Raw genomic sequence first — 24,797 nt, forward strand, 5'->3', positions numbered from 1 at the left:
TAACAGGACAAACAGCTGAGACAAATTAAAGGCTCCTCAAACATGGAGTTTCAATGTTGCACTCTTGGACAAACAGTTCTGGAGAGCGTGTACAGGGGTGATCAAGTGTGGCTACTTTGAAAGGTTAAAGACACAACTGGACCTCTCTCCTACATATAGGAGATTGTGCCTGATGTCATCTAGAGACGACACATCGATTATTGGGGAAAACAGAGTCAATTATCAGAGAAGAAAGGTGTCCAGAGCTGTCAGAACCACTTCCTGCAGTCTCAGAGTCAACACCTATAACCACCATGGAGGAGGCCCCAGAACCAGAGATTGTTTCACAGCCATAAGTCTCACCTGCCAAGCAAAGTGACCCCTTTGTCAAGAAAGACATTAGCTAGATAGATAGGTAGATACTTTATTGATCCCAAAGGAAATCACACTATCACAGTAGCATTACAAGTGTAAAGATATAAATATTAGAAGAGAAGTAGAAAGAACAAAAAAAAGTTACCACAAACAGCCTTATAGGAGGGGCTCATCACTTCCCCGGCTATAGATTGACTCATTATAGAACCTAATGGCCGAGGGTAAGAATGACTTCCTATAGAGCTGTTTGGATCAGCACAGTTGTCTTAGTCTATTACTAAAAGTGCTACCCTGTTCAGCCAAGATGGCATGCAGAGGTTGAGAAACATTATCTCACAAAAGCAAGAAATCGTCCACAGCAATTAAATCTTTAGGACTGAATAGGACAATTTACAATTTACTATGCTGTGGATGTCTGTATAGTAGTTGTATTATATAGTGTACTGAATGTATATGTATACAAGTTGAGATGTATTCTACATTGAGATGGAATTTATAGTTAAGCAGGGAGGAGTGTTGTGTATTTAATATTGCAGTAATATTTGAGTAATATTGTAAACATATTGGTTGATTAAGCATTCTTTGTTGTTACATAATTCATTACAGCTTATTTGTGAAAGTACGTGAATGGTACGTCACTACACCACCACGTTGTATGTGCACATCTCCCTAAAGTAAAGAATGAAGAGGATATGTTATTCCCAGCTCCATGTTTTTCTTTTGATTCATTTTATGTTTTGGAGTTACAAAACATAACTGCAATCCATAATCTCTTTGAAGCACTACTATCAGGAAGGAGGTACAGGAGCATCAGAAGAACTGTGGACTAGTTAACAGCTTCTTCCCTCGGACTGGGAGACTAAGAATACTTTGCCATCAGAATCAGATTTAATATGTAGTGAAGTTTGTTAACTTTACAGCAGCAGTACAATGAAATACATGATAAATAAATATAAAGGAAAAAAGGATATTACATTGAGCATATATATGTTTACTAAATAGTTAAATTAAAACAAATAGTGCAAAAATGACAGAAATAAAGAGTAAACACGAGGAAATCTGCAGATGCTGGAAATTCAAACAACAACACACACAAAATGCTGGTGGAACACCAAGGCCAGGCAGCATCTATAGGGAGAAGCGCTGTCGACGTTTTGGGCCAAGACCCTTCGTCAAAAAAAAAAAGAGTAGTGAGGTTGTGTTCAAGGGATCATTGTCCATTTGGAAATCGGATGGCAGAGGGGAAGAAACTGTTCCTAAATCATTGAGTGTGTGCCTACAGGCTTCTAAACCTCCTTCCTGACAGTAACAGTGTGAAGAAGGCATGTCCCAGGTGGCGGTGATCTTTAATGATGGCTGCTGCTTTCCTAAGGCACTGTTCCTTGAAGATATTTTGGATACCACGGAGGCTGTTATCCATGATGGAGCTGACTAATTTTACAAGTTTCTGCAACTTATTTCCATCTTGTGCAGTAGCACCCCACCCCCACCCTCATACCAGACCAATGCTTTCCATGGTACATTTGTAGAAGTTGGAGTTTTTTACTTGACAAACCAAATCTCCTCAATCTCCTAATGAACTATAGCCATTGTCTTGCCTTCCTTATAGCTGCATCAGAGTCTTGTCACTAGGATAACGAGCTGCTTACTGTTTACCTGTGATACACATTACATGGATTTTGAATGCTATTTCATCAACTGATGGCAGGTGGGAGAAGAGAAACTATAGGGTGAGACTTTTGATTATGTTGGCTGTCTTACCAAGCCATTGAGAAGTCTATCTAGCCACTAGCCACCTTAATCCACTCAGATGCAGCTGACAGTTTTGCTAGTCTCAGTCCCAGATGATTCACTTTTGGAGCCACTGACCTCCGCCCGTTGGGTTCAGATTGATTACCTCATTCTTTTCGGTTGTAGCTGGTATCAGTGCATACTCAGGTGAGACTGGGATTTCGATCACTGCACAGAAGCTTTTCCATTCATTCAGCAGGTTCTGTCTGTAGTGAGCTGTGAATGGGCCATAGTAGGTGATGCAAGCAGCTGAGAGCAGAGTGTCACCCACTACTGCCAGCACTTGGCGGTCCAAGTCATCGAGACACTCCTTCCAGCGGGTCTGTAAGAACACAAGCCACTCAACAGTGATGGAAAGGTTTCAAAGCATCTCAGAACCATGGCGTGCGCTACTTCGGAGCCAGGTCTAAATTCATCACAACTGAAATGCCTGCTACCTTCTCATAGCCACAGAGTCTCACAGCATTAAACAAGCTTCCAGCCCACTAAACTGTACTGGCTATCTGCACTGATTCTATCATATCATAATCACATTCCTATCAATTCTCACTAGATTCTACCATTCACCTACATGTGAGGGGCAATTTAGAGAAGCCAATTAAACTACCAACCAGTATGTCTTTGGGACGTGGCAGGAAACTTCAGTACCCAAAAGAAACCTATGCAGTCACAAGGAGACAATATGCACACTCCACACAGAGAGAGCACCTGAAATCAGGACTGAACCCAGCTTCTGGAGCCGGAAGCAGCAGCTCCACTGGCACTCCTTCATATTTTAACTTTCATTTTCTCTTGTCACTCTCTGTTCATCAGTCTCCCTATGTCCCATCACTCTCTGTTCACCAGTCTCCTTCTGTCCCGTCACTCTCTGTTCATCAGTCTCCTTCTGTCCCGTCACTCTCTGTTCACCAGTCTCCCTCTGTCCCGTCACTCTCTGTTCATCAGTCTCCCTCGGACCCGTCACTCTCTGTTCATCAGTCTCCTTCTGTCCCGTCACTCTCTGCTCATCAGTCTCCTCTGTCCCGTCACTCGAAGTTCAACAGTCTCCCTCTGTCCCGTCACTCTTTGTTCATCAGTCTCCCTCTGACCCGTCACTCTCTGCTCATCAGTCTGATCTGTCCCGTCACTCTCTGTTCATCTGTCTCCCTCTGACCCATCACTCTTTGTTCACCAGTCTCCTCCTGTCCCTTCACTCCCTGCTCATCAGTCTCCCTCTGTCCCATCACTCTCTGTTCACCAGTCTCCCTCTGTCCCGTTACTCTCTGTTCACCAGTCTCCCTCTGTCCCGTCACTCTCTGCTCATCAGTCTCCTCTGTCCCGTCACTCTAAGTTCAACAGTCTCACTCTGTCCCGTCACTCTCTGCTCATCAGTCTCCCTCTGATCCGTCACTCTCTGTTCACCAGTCTCCCTCCGATCCGTCACTCTCTGTTCATCAGTCTCCCTCTGTCCCGTCACTCTCTGTTCACCAGTCTCCCTCTGGCCCGTCACTCTCTGTTCATCAGTCTCCCTCTGTCCCATCACTCTCTGTTCACCAGTCTCCTTCTGTCCCGTCACTCTCTGCTCATCAGTCTCCTCTGTCCCGTCACTCTAAGTTCAACAGTCTCCCTCTGTCCCGTCACTCTCTGCTCATCAGTCTCCCTCTGATCCGTAACTCTCTGTTCACCAGTCTCCCTCCGATCCGTCACTCTCTGTTCATCAGTCTCCCTCTGTCCCGTCACTCTCTGTTCACCAGTCTCCCTCTGGCCCGTCACTCTCTGTTCATCAGTCTCCCTCTGTCCCGTCACTCTCTCTTCACCAGTCTTCCTCTGTCCCGTCACTCTCAGTTCACCAGGCTCCCTCTGTCCCGTCCCTCTCTGCTCATCCGTCTCCCTCTGACCCGTCAGTCTCTCCTCATCAGGCTCCCTCTGTCCTGTCAGTCTCTCCTCATCAGTCTCCCTCTGTCCAGTCACTCTCTGTTCATCAGTCTCCCTCTGTCCCGTCACTCTCTGCTCATCAGTCTCCCTCTGTCCCGTCACTCTCTGGTCACCAGTCTCCCTCTGTCCCGTCACTCTCTGCTCATCAGTCTCCCTCTGACCCGTAACTCTCTGCTCATCAGTCTCCCTCTGACCCGTAACTCTCTGCCCATCAGTCTCCCTCTGTCCCATCACTCTCTGTTCATCAGTCTCCCTCTGTCCCGTCACTCTCTGTTCACCAGCCTCCCTCTGTCCCGTCACTCTCTGCTCATCAGTCTCCCTCTGACCCGTAACTCTCCGCTCATCAGTCTCCCTCTGATTCGTCACTCTCTGTTCACCAGTCTCCCTCCGATCCGTCACACTCTGTTCACCAGTCTCCCTCCGATCCGTCACTCTCTGTTCATCAGTCTCCCTCTGTCCCGTCATTCTCTGTTCATCAGTCTCCCTCTGTCCCGTCACTCTCTGTTCACCAGTCTCCCTCTGTCCCGTCACTCTCTGTTCATCAGTCTCCCTCTGACCAGTCACTCTCCGTTCATCAGTCTCCCTCTGTACCGTCACTCTCTGTTCATCAGTCTCCCTCTCTCCCGTCACTCTCTGTTCACCAGTCTCCCTCTAACCCGTCACTCTCTGTTCACCAGTCTCCCTCTTTCCCGTCACTCTCTGTTCATCAGTCTCCCTCTGTCCAGTCATTCTCTGTTCATCAGTCTCCAACTGTCCCGTCACTCTCTGTTCATCAGTCTCTCTGTCCCGTCACTCTCTGCTCATCAGGCTCCCTTAGTCCCGTCACTCTCTGTTCACCAGGCTCCCTCTGACCCGTCACTCTCTGCTCATCAGTCTCCCTCTGTACCGTCACTCTCTGTTCATCAGTCTCCCTCTGTTCCGTCACTCTGTGTTCACCAGTCTCCCTCTGTTCCGTCACTCTCTGTTCACCAGGCTCCCTCTGTTCCGTCACTCTCTGTTCACCAGTCTCCCTCTGTCCCGTCACTCTCTGTTCACCAGTCTCCCTCTGTTCCGTCACTCTCGGGTCATCAGTCTCCCTCTGTCCCGTCACTCTCTGCTCATCAGTCTCCCTCTGTCCCGTCACTCTCTGTTCACCAGTCTCCTTCTGTCCCGTCACTCTCTGTTCATCAGTCTCCTTCTGTCCCGTCACTCTCTGTTCACCAGTCTCCCTCTGTCCCGTCACTCTCTGTTCATCAGTCTCCCTCTGACCCGTCACTCTCTGTTCATCAGTCTCCTTCTGTCCCGTCACTCTCTGCTCATCAGTCTCCTCTGTCCTGTCACTCTAAGTTCAACAGTCTCCCTCTGTCCCGTCACTCTCTGCTCATCAGTCTCCCTCTGATCCGTCACTCTCTGTTCACCAGTCTCCCTCCGATCCGTCACTCTCTGTTCATCAGTCTCCCTCTGTCCCGTCACTCTCTGTTCACCAGTCTCCCTCTGGCCCGTCACTCTCTGTTCATCAGTCTCCCTTTGTCCCATCTCTCTCTGTTCACTAGTCTCCTTCTGTCCCGTCACTCTCTGCTCATCAGTCTCCTCTGTCCCGTCACTCTAAGTTCAACAGTCTCCCTCTGTCCCGTCACTCTCTGCTCATCAGTCTCCCTCTGATCCGTCACTCTCTGTTCACCAGTCTCCCTCCGATCCGTCACTCTCTGTTCATCAGTCTCCCTCTGTCCCGTCACTCTCTGTTCACCAGTCTCCCTCTGGCCCGTCACTCTCTGTTCATCAGTCTCCCTCTGTCCCGTCACTCTCTCTTCACCAGTCTTCCTCTGTCCCGTCACTCTCAGTTCACCAGGCTCCCTCTGTCCCGTCCCTCTCTGCTCATCCGTTTCCCTCTGACCCGTCAGTCTCTCCTCATCAGGCTCCCTCTGTCCTGTCAGTCTCTCCTCATCAGTCTCCCTCTGTCCAGTCACTCTCTGTTCATCAGTCTCTCTGTTCCATCACTCTCTGTTCATCAGGCTCCCACTGTCCCGTCACTCTCTGGTCATCAGTCTCCCTCTGTCCAGTCACTCTCTGTTCATCAGTCTCTCTGTTCCATCACTCTCTGTTCATCAGTCTCCCTCTGTCCCGTCACTCTCTGTTCATCAGTCTCCCTCTGTCCCATCACTCTCTGTTCACCAGTCTCCCTCTGTCCCATCACTCTCTGTTCACCAGTCTCCCTCTGTCCCGTCACTCTCTGTTCATCAGTCTCTCTCTGTCCCGTCACTCTCTGCTCATCAGGCTCCCTCTGATCCGTCACTCTCTGTTCACCAGTCTCCCTCTGACCCGTCACTCTCTGTTCATCAGTCTCCCTCTGTCCCCTCACTCTCTGTTCACCAGTCTCCCTCTGTCCCGTTACTCTCTGTTCACCAGTCTCCCTCTGTCCCATCTCTCTCTGCTCATCAGTGTCCCTCTGTCCCGTCACTCTCTACTCATCAGTCTCCCTCTGATCCGTCAGTCTCTTTTCACCAGTCTCCCTCCGATCCGTCACTCTCTATTCATCAGTCTCCCTCTGTCCCGTCACTCTCTGTTCACCAGTCTCCCTCTGGCCCGTCACTCTCTGTTCATCAGTCTCCCTGTCCCGTCACTCTCTGTTCATCAGGCTCCCTCTGACCCGTCACTCTCTGCTCATCAGTCTCACTGTCCCGTCACTCTCTGTTCATCAGGCTCCCTCTGACCCGTCACTCTCTGCTCATCAGTCTCCCTCTGACCCATCACTCTCCGTTCATCAGTCTCCCTCTGACCCGTCACTCTCTGCTCATCAGTCTCCCTCTGTCCCGTGACTCTTTGTTGATCAGTCTCCCTCTGTTCCGTCACTCTCTGTTCACCAGTCTCCCTCTGACCCGTCACTCTCTGTTCACCAGTCTCCCTCTGTCCGGTCACTCTCTGTTCACCAGACTTCCTCTGTCCCGTCACTCTCAGTTCACCGGTCTCCCTCTGTCCCGTCCCTCTCTGCTCATCAGTCTCCCTCTGACCCATCAGTCTCTGCTCATCAGTCTCCCTCTGACCCGTCACTCTCTGCTCATCAGTTTCCCTCTGACCCGTCACTCTCTGTTCATCAGTCTCCCTCTGAACCGGCTCTCTCTGCTCATCAGTCTCCCTCTGACCCGTCTCTCTCTGCTCATCAGTCTCCCTCTGTCCCATTACTCTCTGTTCATCAGTCTCCCTCCGTCCCGTCACTCTCTGTTCACCAGTCTCCCTCTGACCAGTCACTCTCTGTTCACCAGACTTCCTCTGTCCCGTCACTCTCAGTTCACCAGGCTCCCTCTGTCCCGTCACTCTCTGCTCATCAGGCTCCCTCTGATCCGTCACTCTCTGTTCATCAGTTTCCCTCTGACCCGTCACTCTTTGTTCACCAGTCTCCCTCTGTCCCGTCACTCTCTGTTCATCAGTCTCCCTGTCCCGTCAATCTCTGTTCATCAGTCTCCCTCTGACCCGTCACTCTCTGGTCATCAGTCTCCCTCTGTCTCGTCACTCTCTGCTCATCAGTCTCTCTGTCCCGTCACTCTCTGTTCATCAGTCTCTCTGTCCCGTCACTCTCTGGTCATCAGTCTCCCTCTGTCCCCTCACTCTCTGTTCATCAGGCTCCCTCTGTCCCGTCACTCTCGGGTCATCAGTCTCCCTCTGATCCGTCACTCTCTGTTCACCAGTCTCCCTCCGATCCGTCACTCTCTGTTCATCAGTCTCCCTCTGTCCCGTCACTCTCTGTTCACCAGTCTCCCTCTGGCCCGTCACTCTCTGTTCATCAGTCTCCCTCTGTCCCGTCACTCTCTCTTCACCAGTCTTCCTCTGTCCCGTCACTCTCAGTTCACCAGGCTCCCTCTGTCCCGTCCCTCTCTGCTCATCCGTCTCCCTCTGACCCGTCAGTCTCTCCTCATCAGGCTCCCTCTGTCCTGTCAGTCTCTCCTCATCAGTCTCCCTCTGTCCAGTCACTCTCTGTTCATCAGTCTCTCTGTTCCATCACTCTCTGTTCATCAGGCTCCCTCTGTCCCGTCACACTCTGTTCATCAGTCTCCCTCTGTCCCGTCACTCTCTGTTCATCAGTCTCCCTCTGTCCCATCACTCTCTGTTCACCAGTCTCCCTCTGTCCCATCACTCTCTGTTCACCAGTCTCCCTCTGTCCCGTCACTCTCTGTTCATCAGTCTCTCTCTGTCCCGTCACTCTCTGCTCATCAGGCTCCCTCTGATCCGTCACTCTCTGTTCACCAGTCTCCCTCTGACCCGTCACTCTCTGTTCACCAGTCTCCCTCTGACCCGTCACTCTCTGTTCATCAGTCTCCCTCTGTCCCCTCACTCTCTGTTCACCAGTCTCCCTCTGTCCCGTTACTCTCTGTTCACCAGTCTCCCTCTGTCCCATCTCTCTCTGCTCATCAGTGTCCCTCTGTCCCGTCACTCTCTACTCATCAGTCTCCCTCTGATCCGTCAGTCTCTTTTCACCAGTCTCCCTCCGATCCGTCACTCTCTATTCATCAGTCTCCCTCTGTCCCGTCACTCTCTGTTCACCAGACTTCCTCTGTCCCATCACTCTCAGTTCACCAGGCTCCCTCTGTCCCGTCACTCTCTGTTCACCAGACTTCCTCTGTCCCGTCACTCTCAGTTCACCAGATTTCCTCTGTCCCGTCACTCTCAGTTCACCAGTCTCCCTCTGACCCGTCACTCTCTGTTCATCAGTCTCCCTCTGTCCCGTCACTCTCTGTTCACCAGACTTCCTCTGTCCCGTCACTCTCAGTTCACCAGGCTCCCTCTGTCCCGTCCCTCTCTGCTCATCCGTCTCCCTCTGACCCGTCAGTCTCTCCTCATCAGGCTCCCTCTGTCCTGTCAGTCTCTCCTCATCAGGCTCCCTCTGTGCCATCACTCTCTGCTCATCAGGCTCCCTCTGATCCATCACTCTCTGTTCCCCAGTCTCCCTCTGACCCGTCACTCTCTGTTCACCAGTCTCCCTCTGTCCCGTCACTCTCTGTTCATCAGTCTCCCTCTGTCCCGTTGCTCTCTGTTCATCAGTCTCTCTGTCCCGTTACTCTCTGTTCATCAGTCTCTCTGTCCCGTAACTCTCTGCTCATCAGGTTCCCTCTGTCCAGTCACTCTCTGCTCAGGTATCCCTCTGACCCGTCACTCTCTGTTCATCAGTGTCCCTCTGTCCCGTCACTCTCTGTTCACCAGACTTCCTCTGTCCCGTCACTCTCTGTTCACCAGTCTCCCTCTGTCCCGTCCCTCTCTGCTCATCAGTCTCCCTCTGACCCGTCAGTATCTCCTCATCAGGCTGCCTCTGTCCTGTCAGTCTGTCCTCATCAGGCTCCCTCTGTCCCGTCACTCTCTGCTCATCAGTCTCCCTCTGATCCGTCACTCTCTGTTCATCAGTTTCCCTCTGACCCGTCACTCTTTGTTCACCAGTCTCCCTCTGTCCCGTCACTCTCTGTTCATCAGTCTCCCTGTCCCGTCAATCTCTGTTCATCAGTCTCCCTCTGTCCCGTCACTCTCTGGTCATCAGTCTCCCTCTGTCTCGTCACTCTCTGCTCATCAGTCTCTCTGTCCCGTCAATCTCTGTTCATCAGTCTCTCTGTCCCGTCACTCTCTGGTCATCAGTCTCCCTCTGTCCCCTCACTCTCTGTTCATCAGGCTCCCTCTGTCCCGTCACTCTCGGGTCACCAGTCTCCCTCTGTCCCGTCACTCTCTGTTCATCAGTCTGCCTCTGTCCCGTCACTCTCTGGTCATCAGTCTCCCTCTGTCCCATAACTCCCTGTTCACCAGTCTCCCTCTGTCCCATCACTCTCGGGTCATCAGTCTGCCTCTGTCCCGTCACTCTTTGTTCATCAGTCTCCCTCTGACCCGTCACTCTTTGTTCACCAGTCTCCCTCTGTCCCGTCACTCTCTGTTCATCAGTGTCCCTCTGTCCCGTCACTCTCTGTTCAGCAGTCTCCCTCTGTCTCGTCACTCTCTGCTCATCAGTCTCTCTGTCCCGTCACTCTCTGTTCATCAGTCTCTCTGTCCCGTCACTCTCTGTTCATCAGTTTCCCTCTGACCCGTCACTCTTTGTTCACCAGTCTCCCTCTGTCCCGTCACTCTCTGTTCATCAGTCTCCCTGTCCCGTCACTCTCTGCTCATCAGTCCCCCTCTGTCCCGTAACTCTCTGTTCACCAGGCTCCCTCTGTCCCGTCACTCTCTGTTCACCAGACTTCCTCTGTCCCGTCACTCTCAGTTCACCAGTCTCCCTCTGACCCGTCACTCTCTGTTCATCAGTCTCCCTCTGTCCCGTCACTCTCTGTTCACCAGACTTCCTCTGCCCCGTCACTCTCAGTTCACCAGGCTCCCTCTGTCCCGTCCCTCTCTGCTCATCCGTCTCCCTCTGACCCGTCAGTCTCTCCTCATCAGGCTCCCTCTGTCCCGTCACTCTCTGCTCATCAGGCTCCCTCTGATCCGTCACTCTCTGTTCCCCAGTCTCCCTCTGACCCGTCACTCTCTGTTCACCAGTCTCCCTCTGTCCCGTCACTCTCTGTTCATCAGTCTCCCTCTGTCCCGTCGCTCTCTGTTCATCAGTCTCCCTCTGACCCGTCACACTCTGCTCATCAGGCTCCCTCTGATCCGTCACTCCCTGTTCCCCAGTCTCCCTCTGACCCGTCACTCTCTGTTCACCAGTCTCCCTCTGTCCCGTCACTCTCTGTTCATCAGTCTCCCTCTGTCCCGTCGCTCTCTGTTCATCAGTCTCTCTGTCCCGTCACTCTCTGTTCATCAGTCTCTCTGTCCCGTAACTCTCTGCTCATCAGGTTCCCTCTCTCCAGTCACTCTCTGCTCATGTCTCCCTCTGACCCGTCACTCTCTGTTCATCAGTCTCCCTCTGTCCCGTCACTCTCTGTTCACCAGACTTCCTCTGTCCCGTCACTCTCTGTTCACCAGTCTCCCTCTGTCCCGTCCCTCTCTGCTCATCAGTCTCCCTCTGACCCGTCAGACTCTCCTCATCAGGCTGCCTCTGTCCTGTCAGTCTGTCCTCATCAGGCTCCCTCTGTCCCGTCAGTCTCTGCTCATCAGGCTCCCTCTGATCCGTCACTCTCTGTTCACCAGTCTCCCTCTAACCCGTCACTCTCTGTTCACCAGTCTCCCTCTGTCCCGTCACTCTCTGTTCATCAGTTTCCCTCTGACCCGTCACTCTTTGTTCACCAGTCTCCCTCTGTCCCGTCAGTCTCTGTTCATCAGTCTCCCTGTCCCGTCAATCTCTGTTCATCAGTCTCCCTCTGTCCAGTCACCCTCTGGTCATCAGTCTCCCTCTGTCTCGTCACTCTCTGCTCATCAGTCTCTCTGTCCCGTCACTCTCTGTTCATCAGTCTCTCTGTCCCGTCACTCTCTGGTCATCAGTCTCCCTCTGTCCCCTCACTCTCTGTTCATCAGGCTCCCTCTGTCCCGTCACTCTCGGGTCATCAGTCTCCCTCTGTCCCGTCACTCTCTGTTCATCAGTCTGCCTCTGTCCCGTCACTCACTGTTCACCAGTCTCCCTCTGTCCCGTCACTCTCTGTTCATCAGTCTCTCTGTCCCGTCACTCTCGGTTCATCAGTCTCCCTCTGTCCCGTCACTCTCTGTTCATCAGTCTCTCTGTCCCGTCACTCTCTGTTCATCAGTCTCTCTGTCCCGTCACTCTCTGCTCATCCGTCTCCCTCTGACCCGTCAGTCTCTCCTCATCAGGCTCCCTCTCTCCTGTCAGTCTCTCCTTATCAGGCTCCCTCTGTCCTGTCAGTCTCTGCTCATCAGGCTCCCTCTGAACCGTCACTCTCTGTTCACCAGTCTCCCTCTGACCCGTCACTCTCTGCTCACCAGTCTCCCTCTGTCCCGTCACTCTCTGCTCATCAGTCTCCCTCTGTCCTGTCACTCTCTGTTCATCAGTCTCCCTCTGTCCCGTCGCTCTCTGTTCATCAGTCTCTCTGTCCCGTCACTCTCTGTTCATCAGTCTCTCTGTCCCATCACTCTCTGCTCATCAGGTTCCCTCTGTCCAGTCACTCTCTGCTCATGTCTCCCTCTGACCCGTCACTCTCTGTTCATCAGTCTCCCTCTGTCCCGTCACTCTCTGTTCACCAGACTTCCTCTGTCCCGTCACTCTCTGTTCACCAGTCTCCCTCTATCCCGTCCCTCTCTGCTCATCAGTCTCCCTCTGACCCGTCAGTCTCTCCTCATCAAGCTCCCTCTGTCCTGTCAGTCTGTCCTCATCAGGCTCCCTCTGTCCCGTCACTCTCTGCTCATCAGGCTCCCTCTGATCCGTCACTCTCTGTTCACCAGTCTCCCTCTGACCCGTCACCCTCTGTTCACCAGTCTCCCTCTGTCCCGTCACTCTCTGTTCATCAGTTTCCCTCTGACCCGTCACTCTTTGTTCACCAGTCTCCCTCTGTCCCATCACTCTCTGTTCATCAGTTTCCCTGTCCCGTCAATCTCTGTTCATCAGTCTCCCTCTGTCCCGTCACTCTCTGGTCATCAGTCTCACTCTGTCTCGTCACTCTCTGCTCATCAGTCTCTCTGTCCCGTCACTCTCTGTTCATCAGTCTCTCTGTCCCGTCACTCTCTGGTCATCAGTCTCCCTCTGTCCCCTCACTCTCCGTTCATCAGGCTCCCTCTGTCCCGTCACTCTCGGGTCATCAGTCTCCCTCTGTCCCGTCACTCTCTGTTCATCAGTCTGCCTCTGTCCCGTCACTCTCTGGTCATCAGTCTCCCTCTGTCTCGTCACTCTCTGCTCATCAGTCTCTCTGTCCCGTCACTCTCTGTTCATCAGTCTCTCTGTCCCGTCACTCTCTGTTCATCAGTTTCCCTCTGACCCGTCACTCTTTGTTCACCAGTCTCCCTCTGTCCCGTCACACTCTGTTCATCAGTCTCCCTGTCCCGTCAATCTCTGTTCATCAGTCTCCCTCTGTTCCGTCACTCTCTGGTCATTAGACTCCCTCTGTCCCCTAACTCTCTGTTCACCAGTCTCCCTCTGTCCCGTCACTCTTTGCTCATCAGTCTCCCTCTGTACCGTCACTCTCTGTTCATCAGTCTCCCTCTGTCCCGTCACTCTCTGCTCATCAGTCTCTCTCCGTCCCGTCACTCTCTGCTCATCAGTCTCTCTCTGTCCCGTCACTCTCTGTTCACCAGTCTCCCTCTGACCCATCACTCTCTGCTCATCAGTGTCCCTCTGTCCCATCACTCTCTGTTCACCAGTCTCCCTCTGACCCGACACTCTCTGTTCACCAGTCTCCCTCTGTCCCATCACTCTCTGTTCACCAGTCTCCCTCTGATCCGTCACTCTCTGTTCATCAGTCTCCCTCTGTCCCGTCACTCTCGGGTCATCAGTCTCCCTCGGTCCCGTCACTCTCTGCTCATCAGTGTCCCACTGTCCCGTCACTCTCTGCTCATTAGTCTCTCTCTGTCCCGTCACTCTCTGTTCATCAGTCTCCCTCTGTCCCGTCACTCTCTGTTCACCAGTCTCCCTCTGTCCCGTCACTCTCTGTTCACCAGTCTCCCTCTGTCCCGTCACTCTCTGTTCACCAGTCTCCCTCTGGCCCGTCACTCTCTGCTCATCAGTCTCCCTCTGGCCCGTCACTCTCTGTTCACCAGTCTCCCTCTGTCCCATCTCTCTCTGCTCATCAGTGTCCCTCTGTCCCGTCACTCTCTGCTCATCAGTCTCCCTCTGTCCCGTCACTCTCTGTTCACCAGTCTCCCTCTGACCCGTCTCTCTCTGCTCATCAGTCTCCCTCTGTCCCGTCACTCTCTGTTCACCAGTCTCCCTCTGTCCCGTCACTCTCTGTTCACCAGTCTCCCTCTGTCCCAACTCTCTCTGCTCATCAGTGTCCCTCTGTCCCGTCACTCTCTGCTCATCAGTCTCCCTCTGATCCGTCACTCTCTGTTCACCAGTCTCCCTCCGATCCGTCACTCTCTATTCATCAGTCTCCCTCTGTCCCGTCACTCTCTGTTCACCAGTCTCCCTCTGACCAGTCACTCTCTGTTCACCAGTCTCCCTCTGACCCGTCACTCTCTGTTCACCAGTCTCCCTCTGACCCGTCACTCTCTGTTCATCAGTCTCCCTCTGTCCCGTCACTCTCTGTTCATAAGTCTCCCTCTGTCCCGTCACTCTCTGTTCACCAGACTTCCTCTGTCCCGTCACGCTCAGTTCACCAGGCTCTCTCTGTCCCGTCCCTCTCTGCTCATCAGTCTCCCTCTGACCCATCAGTCTCTCCTCATCAGGCTCCCTCTGTCCTGTCAGTCTCTACTCATCAGGCTCCCTCTGACCCGTCAGTCTCTGCTCATCAGGCTCCCTCTGATCCGTCAGTCTCTGTTCACCAGTCTCCCTCTGTCCCGTCACTCTCTGTTCATCAGTCTCCCTCTGTCCCGTCACTCTCTGCTCATCAGTTTCCCTCTGACCCGTCACTCTCTGTTCACCAGTCTCCCTCTGTCCCGTCACTCTCTGTTCACCAGTCTCCCTCTGTCCCGTCACTCTCTGTTCACCAGTCTCCCTCTGTCCCGTCACTCACTGGTCATCAGTCTCTCTGTCCCGTCACTCTCTGTTCACCAGTCTCCCTCTGTCCCGTCACTCTCTGTTCAGCAGTCTCCCTCTGTCCCGTCAATCTCTGTTCACCAGTCTCCCTCTGTCCCATCACTCTCTGTTCATCAGTTTCCCTGTCCCGTCAATCTCTGTTCATCAGTCTCCCTCTGTCCCGTCACTCTCTGGTCATCAGTCTCACTCTGTCTCGTCACTCTCTGCTCATCAGTCTCTCTGTCCCGTCACTCTCAGTTCATCAGTCTCTCTGTCCCGTCACTCTCTGGTCATCAGTCTCCCTCTGTCCCCTCACTCTCCGTTCATCAGTCTCTCTGTCCCGTCACTCTCGGGTCATCAGTCTCCCTCTGTCCCGTCACTCTCTGTTCATCAGTCTGCCTCTGTCCCGTCACTCTCTGGTCATCAGTCTCCCTCTGTCTCGTCACTCTCTGCTCATCAGTCTCTCTGTCCCGTCACTCTCTGTTCATCAGTCTCTCTGTCCCGTCACTCTCTGTTCATCAGTTTCCCTCTGACCCGTCACTCTTTGTTCACCAGTCTCCCTCTGTCCCGTCACACTCTGTTCATCAGTCTCCCTGTCCCGTCAATCTCTGTTCATCAGTCTCCCTCTGTTCCGTCACTCTCTGGTCATTAGACTCCCTCTGTCCCCTAACTCTCTGTTCACCAGTCTCCCTCTGTCCCGTCACTCTTTGCTCATCAGTCTCCCTCTGTACCGTCACTCTCTGTTCATCAGTCTCCCTCTGTCCCGTCACTCTCTGCTCATCAGTCTCTCTCCGTCCCGTCACTCTCTGCTCATCAGTCTCTCTCTGTCCCGTCACTCTCTGTTCACCAGTCTCCCTCTGACCCATCACTCTCTGCTCATCAGTCTCCCTCTGTCCCATCACTCTCTGTTCACCAGTCTCCCTCTGACCCGACACTCTCTGTTCACCAGTCTCCCTCTGTCCCATCACTCTCTGTTCACCAGTCTCCCTCTGATCCGTCACTCTCTGTTCATCAGTCTCCCTCTGTCCCGTCACTCTCGGGTCATCAGTCTCCCTCGGTCCCGTCACTCTCTGCTCATCAGTGTCCCACTGTCCCGTCACTCTCTGCTCATTAGTCTCTCTCTGTCCCGTCACTCTCTGTTCATCAGTCTCTCTGTCCCGTCACTCTCTGTTCACCAGTCTCCCTCTGTCCCGTCACTCTCTGTTCACCAGTCTCCCTCTGTCCCGTCACTCTCTGTTCACCAGTCTCCCTCTGTCCCGTCACTCTCTGTTCACCAGTCTCCCTCTGGCCCGTCACTCTCTGCTCATCAGTCTCCCTCTGGCCCGTCACTCTCTGTTCACCAGTCTCCCTCTGTCCCATCTCTCTCTGCTCATCAGTGTCCCTCTGTCCCGTCACTCTCTGCTCATCAGTCTCCCTCTGTCCCGTCACTCTCTGTTCACCAGTCTCCCTCTGACCCGTCTCTCTCTGCTCATCAGTCTCCCTCTGTCCCGTCACTCTCTGTTCACCAGTCTCCCTCTGTCCCGTCACTCTCTGTTCACCAGTCTCCCTCTGTCCCAACTCTCTCTGCTCATCAGTGTCCCTCTGTCCCGTCACTCTCTGCTCATCAGTCTCCCTCTGATCCGTCACTCTCTGTTCACCAGTCTCCCTCCGATCCGTCACTCTCTATTCATCAGTCTCCCTCTGTCCCGTCACTCTCTGTTCACCAGTCTCCCTCTGACCAGTCACTCTCTGTTCACCAGTCTCCCTCTGACCCGTCACTCTCTGTTCACCAGTCTCGCTCTGACCCGTCACTCTCTGTTCATCAGTCTCCCTCTGTCCCGTCACTCTCTGTTCATCAGTCTCCCTCTGTCCCGTCACTCTCTGTTCACCAGACTTCCTCTGTCCCGTCACGCTCAGTTCACCAGGCTCTCTCTGTCCCGTCCCTCTCTGCTCATCAGTCTCCCTCTGACCCATCAGTCTCTCCTCATCAGGCTCCCTCTGTCCTGTCAGTCTCTCCTCATCAGGCTCCCTCTGACCCGTCAGTCTCTGCTCATCAGGCTCCCTCTGATCCGTCAGTCTCTGTTCACCAGTCTCCCTCTGTCCCGTCACTCTCTGTTCATCAGTCTCCCTCTGTCCCGTCACTCTCTGCTCATCAGTTTCCCTCTGACCCGTCACTCTCTGTTCACCAGTCTCCCTCTGTCCCGTCACTCTCTGTTCACCAGTCTCCCTCTGTCCCGTCACTCTCTGTTCACCAGTCTCCCTCTGTCCCGTCACTCACTGGTCATCAGTCTCTCTGTCCCGTCACTCTCTGTTCACCAGTCTCCCTCTGTCCCGTCACTCTCTGTTCAGCAGTCTCCCTCTGTCCCGTCAATCTCTGTTCACCAGTCTCCCTCTGTCCCGTCACTCTCTGTTCATCAGTCTCCCTCTGACCCGTCACTCTCTGTTCACCAGTCTCCCTCTGTCCTGTCACTCTCTGTTCACCAGTCTCCCTCTGTCCCTTCACTCTCTGTTCATCAGTCTCTCTGTCCCGTCACTCTCTGTTCACCAGTCTCCCTCTGTCCCGTCACTCTCTGTTCACCAGTCTCCCTCTGTCCCGTCACTCTCTGTTCACCAGTCTCCCTCTGTCCCGTCACTCTCTGTTCATCAGTCTCCCTCTGACCCGTCACTCTCTGTTCACCAGTCTCCCTCTGTCCCGTCACTCTCTGTTCACCAGTCTCCCTCTGTCCCTTCACTCTCTGTTCATCAGTCTCCCTGTCCCGTCACTCTCTGTTCACCAGTCTCCCTCTGTCCCGTCACTCTCTGTTCACCAGTCTCCCTCTGTCCCGTCACTCTCTGTTCATCAGTCTCCCTGTCCCGTCACTCTCTGTTCACCAGTCTCCCTCTGACCTGTCACTCTCTGTTCATCAGTCTCCCTCTGTCCCGTCACTCTCTGTTCACCAGACTTCCTCTGCCCTGTCCCTCTCAGTTCACCAGGCTCCCTCTTTCCCGTCTCTCTCTGCTCATCCGTCTCCCTCTGACCCGTCAGTCTCTCCTCATCAGGCTCCCTCTGTCCTGTCAGTCTCTCCTCATCAGGCTCCCTCTGTCCCGTCACTCTCTGCTCATCAGGCTCCCTCTGTCCCGTCACTCTCTGCTCATCAGGCTCCCTCTGATCCGTCACTCTCTGTTCACCAGTCTCCCTCTGACCCGTCACTCTCTGTTCACCAGTCTCCCTCTGTCCCGTCACTCTCTGTTCATCAGTCTCCCTCTGTCCCGTCGCTCTCTGTTCATCAGTCTCTCTGTCCCGTCACTCTCTGCTCATCAGGTTCCCTCTGTCCAGTCACTTTCTGCTCATGTCTCCCTCTGACCGGTCACTCTCTGTTCATCAGTCTCCCTCTGTCCCGTCACTCTCTGTTCACCAGACTTCCTCTGTCCCGTCACTCTCTGTTCACCAGTCTCCCTCTGTCCCGTCCCTCTCTGCTCATCAGTCTCCCTCTGTCCCGTCACACTCTGTTCATCAGTCTCCCTCTGTCCCGTCAATCTCTGTTCATCAGTCTCCCTCTGTTCCGTCACTCTCTGGTCATTAGACTCCCTCTGTCCCGTCACTCTCTGCTCATCAGTCTCTCTCTGTCCCGTCACTCTCTGTTCACCAGTCTCCCTCTGACCCATCACTCTCTGCTCATCAGTCTCCCTCTGTCCCATCACTCTGTGTTCACCAGTCTCCCTCTGACCCGTCACTCTCTGTTCACCAGTCTCCCTCTGTCCCATCACACTCTGTTCACCAGTCTCCCTCTGATCCGTCACTCTCTGTTCATCAGTCTCCCTCTGTCCCGTCACTCTCGGGTCATCAGTCTCCCTCGGTCCCGTCACTCTCTGCTCATCAGTGTCCCACTGTCCCGTCCCTCTCTGCTCATCAGTCTCCCTCTGTCCCGTCACACTCTGTTCATCAGTCTCCCTCTGTCCCGTCAATCTCTGTTCATCAGTCTCCCTCTGTTCCGTCACTCTCTGGTCATTAGACTCCCTCTGTCCCGTCACTCTCTGCTCATCAGTCTCTCTCTGTCCCGTCACTCTCTGTTCACCAGTCTCCCTCTGACCCATCACTCTCTGCTCATCAGTCTCCCTCTGTCCCATCACTCTGTGTTCACCAGTCTACCTCTGACCCGTCACTCTCTGTTCATCAGTCTCCCTCTGTCCCGTCACTCTCTGTTCATCAGTCTCCCTCTGTCCCGTCACTCTCTGTTCACCAGACTTCCTCTGTCCCGTCACTCTCAGTTCACCAGGCTCTCTCTGTCCCGTCCCTCTCTGCTCATCAGTCTCCCTCTGACCCATCAGTCTCTCCTCATCAGGCTCCCTCTGTCCTGTCAGTCTCTCCTCATCAGGCTCCCTCTGACCCGTCAGTCTCTGCTCATCAGGCTCCCTCTGATCCGTCAGTCTCTGTTCACCAGTCTCCCTCTGTCCCGTCACTCTCTGTTCATCAGTCTCCCTCTGTCCCGTCACTCTCTGCTCATCAGTTTCCCTCTGACCCGTCACTCTCTGTTCACCAGTCTCCCACTGTCCCGTCACTCTCTGTTCACCAGTCTCCCTCTGTCCCGTCACTCTCTGTTCACCAGTCTCCCTCTGTCCCGTCACTCTCTGTTCACCAGTCTCCCTCTGTCCCGTCACTCACTGGTCATCAGTCTCTCTGTCCCGTCATTCTCTGTTCACCAGTCTCCCTCTGTCCCGTCACTCTCTGTTCACCAGTCTCCCTCTGTCCCGTCACTCTCTGTTCACCAGTCTCCCTCTGTCCCGTCACTCTCTGTTCATCAGTCTCCATCTGACCCGTCACTCTCTGTTCACCAGTCTCCCTCTGTCCCGTCACTCTCTGTTCACCAGTCTCCCTCTGTCCCTTCATTCTCTGTTCATCAGTCTCTCTGTCCCGTCACTCTCTGTTCACCAGTCTCCCTCTGTCCCGTCACTCTCTGTTCACCAGTCTCCCTCTGTCCCGTCACTCTCTGTTCACCAGTCTCCCTCTGTCCCGACACTCTCTGTTCATCAGTCTCCCTCTGACCCGTCACTCTCTGTTCACCAGTCTCCCTCTGTCCCGTCACTCTCTGTTCACCAGTCTCCCTCTGTCCCTTCACTCTCTGTTCATCAGTCTCTCTGTCCCGTCACTCTCTGTTCACCAGTCTCCCTCTGTCCCGTCACTCTCTGTTCACCAGTCTCCCTCTGTCCCGTCACTCTCTGTTCATCAGTCTCCCTGTCCCGTCACTCTCTGTTCACCAGTCTCCCTCTGACCCGTCACTCTCTGTTCATCAGTCTTCCTCTGTCCCGTCACTCTCTGTTCACCAGACTTCCTCTGTCCTGTCACTCTCAGTTCACCAGGCTCCCTCTGTCCCGTCCCTCTCTGCTCATCCGTCTCCCTCTGACCCGTCAGTCTCTCCTCATCAGGCTCCCTCTGTCCTGTCAGTCTCTCCTCATCAGGCTCCCTCTGTGCCGTCACTCTCTGCTCATCAGGCTCCCTCTGTCCCGTCACTCTCTGCTCATCAGGTTCCCTCTGTCCAGTCACTTTCTGCTCATGTCTCCCTCTGACCGGTCACTCTCTGTTCATCAGTCTCCCTCTGTCCCGTCACTCTCTGTTCATCAGTCTCCCTGTCCCGTCAATCTCTGTTCATCAGTCTCCCTGTCCCGTCACTCTCTGTTCATCAGTCTCTCTGTCCCGTCACTCTCTGGTCATCAGTCTCCCTCTGTCCCCTCACTCTCTGTTCATCAGGCTCCCTCTGTCCCGTCACTCTCGGGTCATCAGTCTGCCTCTGTCCCGTCACTCTCTGGTCATCAGTCTCCCTCTGTCCCGTAACTCCCTGTTCACCAGTCTCCCTCTGTCCCATCACTCTCGGGTCATCAGTCTGCCTCTGTCCCGTCACTCTCTCGTCATCAGTCTCCCTCTGTCCCGTAACTCCCTGTTCACCAGTCTCCCTCTGTCCCATCACTCTCGGGTCATCAGTCTGCCTCTGTCCCGTCACCCTTTGTTCATCAGTCTCCCTCTGTCCCCTCACTCTCTGTTCATCAGGCTCCCTCTGTCCCGTCACTCTCTGCTCATCAGTCTCCCTCTGACCCGTCACTCTCTGCTCATCCGTCTCCCTCTGTCCCGTCACTCTCTATTCATCAGTCTCCCTGTCCCGTCACTCTCTGCTCATCAGTCTCCCTCTGACCCGTCACTCTCTGTTCACCAGTCTCCCTCTGTTCCGTCACTCTCTGTTCACCCAGTCTCCCACTGACCCGTCACTCTCTGTTCATCAGTCTCCCTCTGTCCCGTCACTCTCTGTTCACCAGACTTCCTCTGTCCCGTCACTCTCAGTTCACCAGGCTCCTTCTGTCCCGTCCCTCTCTGCTCATCAGTCTCCCTCTGACCCATCAGTCTCTCCTCATCAGGCTCCCCCTGTCCTGACAGTCTCTCCTCATCAGGCTCCCTCTGTCCCGTCAGTCTCTGCTCATCAGTCTCCCTCTGTCCCGTCACTCTCTGTTCACCAGTCTCCCTCTGACCCGTCACTCTCTGTTCACCAGTCTCCCTCTGTCCCGTCACTCTCTGTTCATCAGTCTCCCTCTGTCCCGTCACTCTCTGTTCACCAGTCTCCATCTGTCCCGTCACTCTCGGGTCATCAGTCTCCCTCTGTCCCATCACTCTCTGCTCATCAGTCTCCCTCTGTCCCGTCACTCTCTGTTCATCAGTTTCCCTCTGACCCGTCTCTCTCTGTTCATCAGTCTCCCTGTCCCGTCACTCTCTGCTCATCAGTCTCCCTCTGACCCGTCACTCTCTGCTCATCAGTCTCCGTCTGTCCCGTCACTCTTTGTTCACCAGTCTCCCTCTGTCCCGTCACTCTCTGTTCATCAGTCTCCCTGTCCCGTCACTCTCTGCTCATCAGTCTCCCTCTGACCCGTCACCCTCTGTTCACCAGTCTCCCTCTGTCCCGTCATTCTCGGGTCACCAGTCTCCCTCTGTCCCGTCACTCTCTGTTCATCAGTCTCCCTCTGTCCCGTGACTCTCTGTTGATCAGTCTCCCTCTATTCCGTCACTCTCTGTTCACCCAGTCTCCCTCTGATCCGTCACTCTCTGTTCATCAGTCTCCCTCTGTCCCGTCACTCTCTGGTCATCAGTCTGCCTCTCTCTCGTCACTCTCTGCTCATCAGTCACTCTGACCCGTCACTCTCTGTTCATCAGTCTCTCTGTCCCGTCACTCTCTGTTCATCAGTTTCCCTCTGACCCTTCACTCTATGTTCACCAGTCTCCCTCTGTCCCGTCAATCTCTGTTCATCAGTCTCCCTCTGTCCAGTCACTCTCTGGTCATTAGACTCCCTCTGTCCCCTCACTCTCTGTTCACCAGTCTCCCTCTGTCCCGTCACTCTGTGCTCATCAGTCTCCCCCTGTACCGTCACTCTCTGTTCATCAGTCTCCCCCTGTCCCGTCACTCTCTGCTCATCAGTCTCTCTCTGTCCAGTCACTCTCGGGTCATCAGTCTCCCTCTGTCCCGTCACTCTCTGCTCATCAGTGTCCCACTGTCCCGTCACTCTCTGCTCATCAGTCTCCCTCTGTCCCGTCACTCTCTGTTCACCAGTCTCCCTCTGTCCCGTCACTCTCTGTTCATCAGTCTCCCTCTGTCCCGTCACTCTCTGTTCACCAGTCTCCCTCTGGCCCGTCACTCTCTGTTCATCAGTCTCCCTGTCCCGTCACTCTCTGTTCATCAGGCTCCCTCTGACCCGTCACTCTCTGTTCATCAGTCTCCCTCTGTCCCGTGACTCTTTGTTGATCAGTCACCCTCTGTTCCGTCACTCTCTGTTCACCAGTCTCCCTCTGTCCCGTCACTCTCTGTTCATCAGTCTCCCTCTGTCCCGTCACTCTCTGTTCATCAGTCTCCCTCTGTCCCGTCACTCTCTGTTCACCAGACTTCCTCTGTCCCGTCACTCTCAGTTCACCAGTCTCCCTCTGTCCCGTCCCTCTCTGCTCATCAGACTCCCTCTGACCCATCAGTCTCTCCTCATCAGGCTCCCTCTGTCCTGTCAGTCTCTCCTCATCAGGCTCCCTCTGTCCCGTCAGTCTCTGCTCATCAGGCTCCCTCTGATCCGTCACTCTCTGTTCACCAGTCTCCCTCTGTCCCGTCACTCTCTGTTCACCAGTCTCCCTCTGACCCGTCACTCTCTGGTCATCAGTCTCCCTCTGTCCCGTTACTCTCTGTTCACCAGTCTCCCTCTGACCAGTCACTCTCTGTTCACCAGCCTCCCTCTGTCCCGTCACTCTCTGATCATCAGTCTCCCTCTGTCCCGTCACTCTCTGTTCATCAGTCTCCCTCTGTCCCGTCACTCTCTGTTCATCAGTCTCCCTCTGTCCCGTCACTCTCTGTTCACCAGTCTCCCTCTGTCCCGTCACTCTCTGTTCACCAGTCTCACTCTGTCCCGTCACTCTCTGTTCACCAGTCTCACTCTGTCCCGTCACTCTCTGTTCATCAGTCTCCCTCTGTCACGTCACTCTCTGTTCACCAGTCTCCCTCTGACCCGTCACTCTCTGTTCATCAGTCTCCCTCTGACCCATCTCTGTCTGCTCATCTGTCTCCCTCTGTCCCATCACTCTCTGTTCATCAGTCTCCCTCTGTCCCGTCACTCTCTGTTCATCAGTCTCCCTCTGACCCGTCATTCTCTGTTCACCAGTCTCCCTCTGTCCCGTCACTCTCGGGTCATCAGTCTCCCTCTGTCCCGTCACTCTCTGTTCACCAGTCTCCCTCTGACCCATCACTCTCTGTTCACCAGTCTCCCTCTGTCCCGTCAGTCTGTCCTCATCAGGCTCCCTCTGTCCTGTCAGTCTCTCCTCATAAGGCTCCCTCTGTCCCGTCAGTCTCTCCTCATCAGGCTCCCTCTGTCCTGTCAGTCTCTCCTCATCAAGCTCCCTCTGTCCCGTCAGTCTCTGCTCATCAGGCTCCCTCTGACCCGTCACTCTCTGCTCATCAGGCTCCCTCTGTCCCGTCACTCTCTGCTCATCAGTCTCCCTCTGACCCGTCACTCTCTGTTCACCAGTCTCCCTCTGTCCTGTCACTCTGTGTTCATCAGTCTCCCTCTGTCCCGTCACTCTTTGCTCATCAGTCTCCCTCTGTCCCATCACTCTCTGTTCATCAGTTTCCCTCTGACCCGTCACTCTCTGTTCATCAGTCTCCCTCTGTCCCGTCACTCTCTGTTCATCAGTCTCTCTGTCCCGTCACTCTCTGTTCATCAGTCTCTCTCTGTCCCGTCACTCTCTGTTCATCAGTCTCCCTCTGTCCCGTCACTCTCTGTTCATCAGTCTACCTCTGTCCCGTCACTCTCTGTTCATCAGTCTCCCTCTGACCCGTCACTCTCTGTTCATCAGTCTCTCTGTCCCGTCACTCTCTGTTCATCAGTCTCTCTGTCCCGTCACTCTCTGCTCATCCGTCTCTCTCTGTCCCGTCAGTATCTCCTCATCAGGCTCCCTCTGTCCTGTCAGTCTCTCCTCATCAGGCTCCCTCTGTCCCGTCACTCTCTGCTCATCAGGCTCCCTCTGATACGTCACTCTCTGTTCACCAGTCTCCCTCTGTCCAATCACTCTCTGCTCATGTCTCCCTCTGACCCGTCACTCTCTGTTCATCAGTCTCCCTCTGTCCCGTCACTCTCTGTTCACCAGTCTCCCTCTGTCCCGTCACTCTGTGTTCATCAGTCTCCCTCTGTCCCGTCACTCTCTGTTCACCAGTCTCCCTCTGTCCCGTCACTCTCTGTTCATCAGTCTCCCTCTGTCCCGTCACTCTCTGTTCATCAGTCTCTCTGTCCCGTCACTCTCTGCTCATCAGGCTCCCTCTGTCCAGTCACTCTCTGCTCATGTCTCCCTCTGACCCGTCACTCTCTGTTCATCAGTCTCCCTCTGTCCCGTCACTCTCTGTTCACCAGAATTCCTCTGTCCCGTCACTCTCTGTTCACCAGTCTCCCTCTGTCCCGTCCCTCTCTGCACATCAGTCTCCCTCTGCCCGTCAGTCTCTCCTCATCAGGCTCCCTCTGTCCTGTCAGTCTGACCTCATCAGGCTCCCTCTGTCCCGTCACTCTCTGTTCACCAGTCTTCCTCTGTCCCATCACTCTCGGGTCATCAGTCTCCCTCTGTCCCGTCACTCTCTGCTCATCAGTCTCCCTCTGACCAGTCACTCTCTGTTCATCAGTCTCCCTCTGTCCCGTCACTCTCTGCTCATCAGTGTCCCTCTGTCCCGTCACTCTCTGCTCATCAGTCTCCCTCCGATCCGTCACTCTCTGTTCATCAGGCTCCCTC

At 54.0% G+C, this 24,797-nt stretch overlaps 1 protein-coding gene across 1 annotated transcript in view; it reads right to left on the reverse strand.

The window, feature by feature from the left end:
• The window catches only part of LOC132401346 (dynein axonemal heavy chain 6-like), a 545,526-nt gene that overhangs the window by 77,516 nt on the left and 443,213 nt on the right, over positions 1-24,797 (reverse strand). The window contains exon 67 of the mRNA XM_059983475.1: positions 2,252-2,467. Coding sequence (XP_059839458.1) covers positions 2,252-2,467 — 216 coding nt within the window. The remainder of the gene's footprint in view (positions 1-2,251; positions 2,468-24,797) is intronic.

The sequence above is a fragment of the Hypanus sabinus genome, chromosome 10 (assembly GCF_030144855.1).
Source record: "Hypanus sabinus isolate sHypSab1 chromosome 10, sHypSab1.hap1, whole genome shotgun sequence".
NCBI lineage: Eukaryota > Metazoa > Chordata > Chondrichthyes > Myliobatiformes > Dasyatidae > Hypanus > Hypanus sabinus.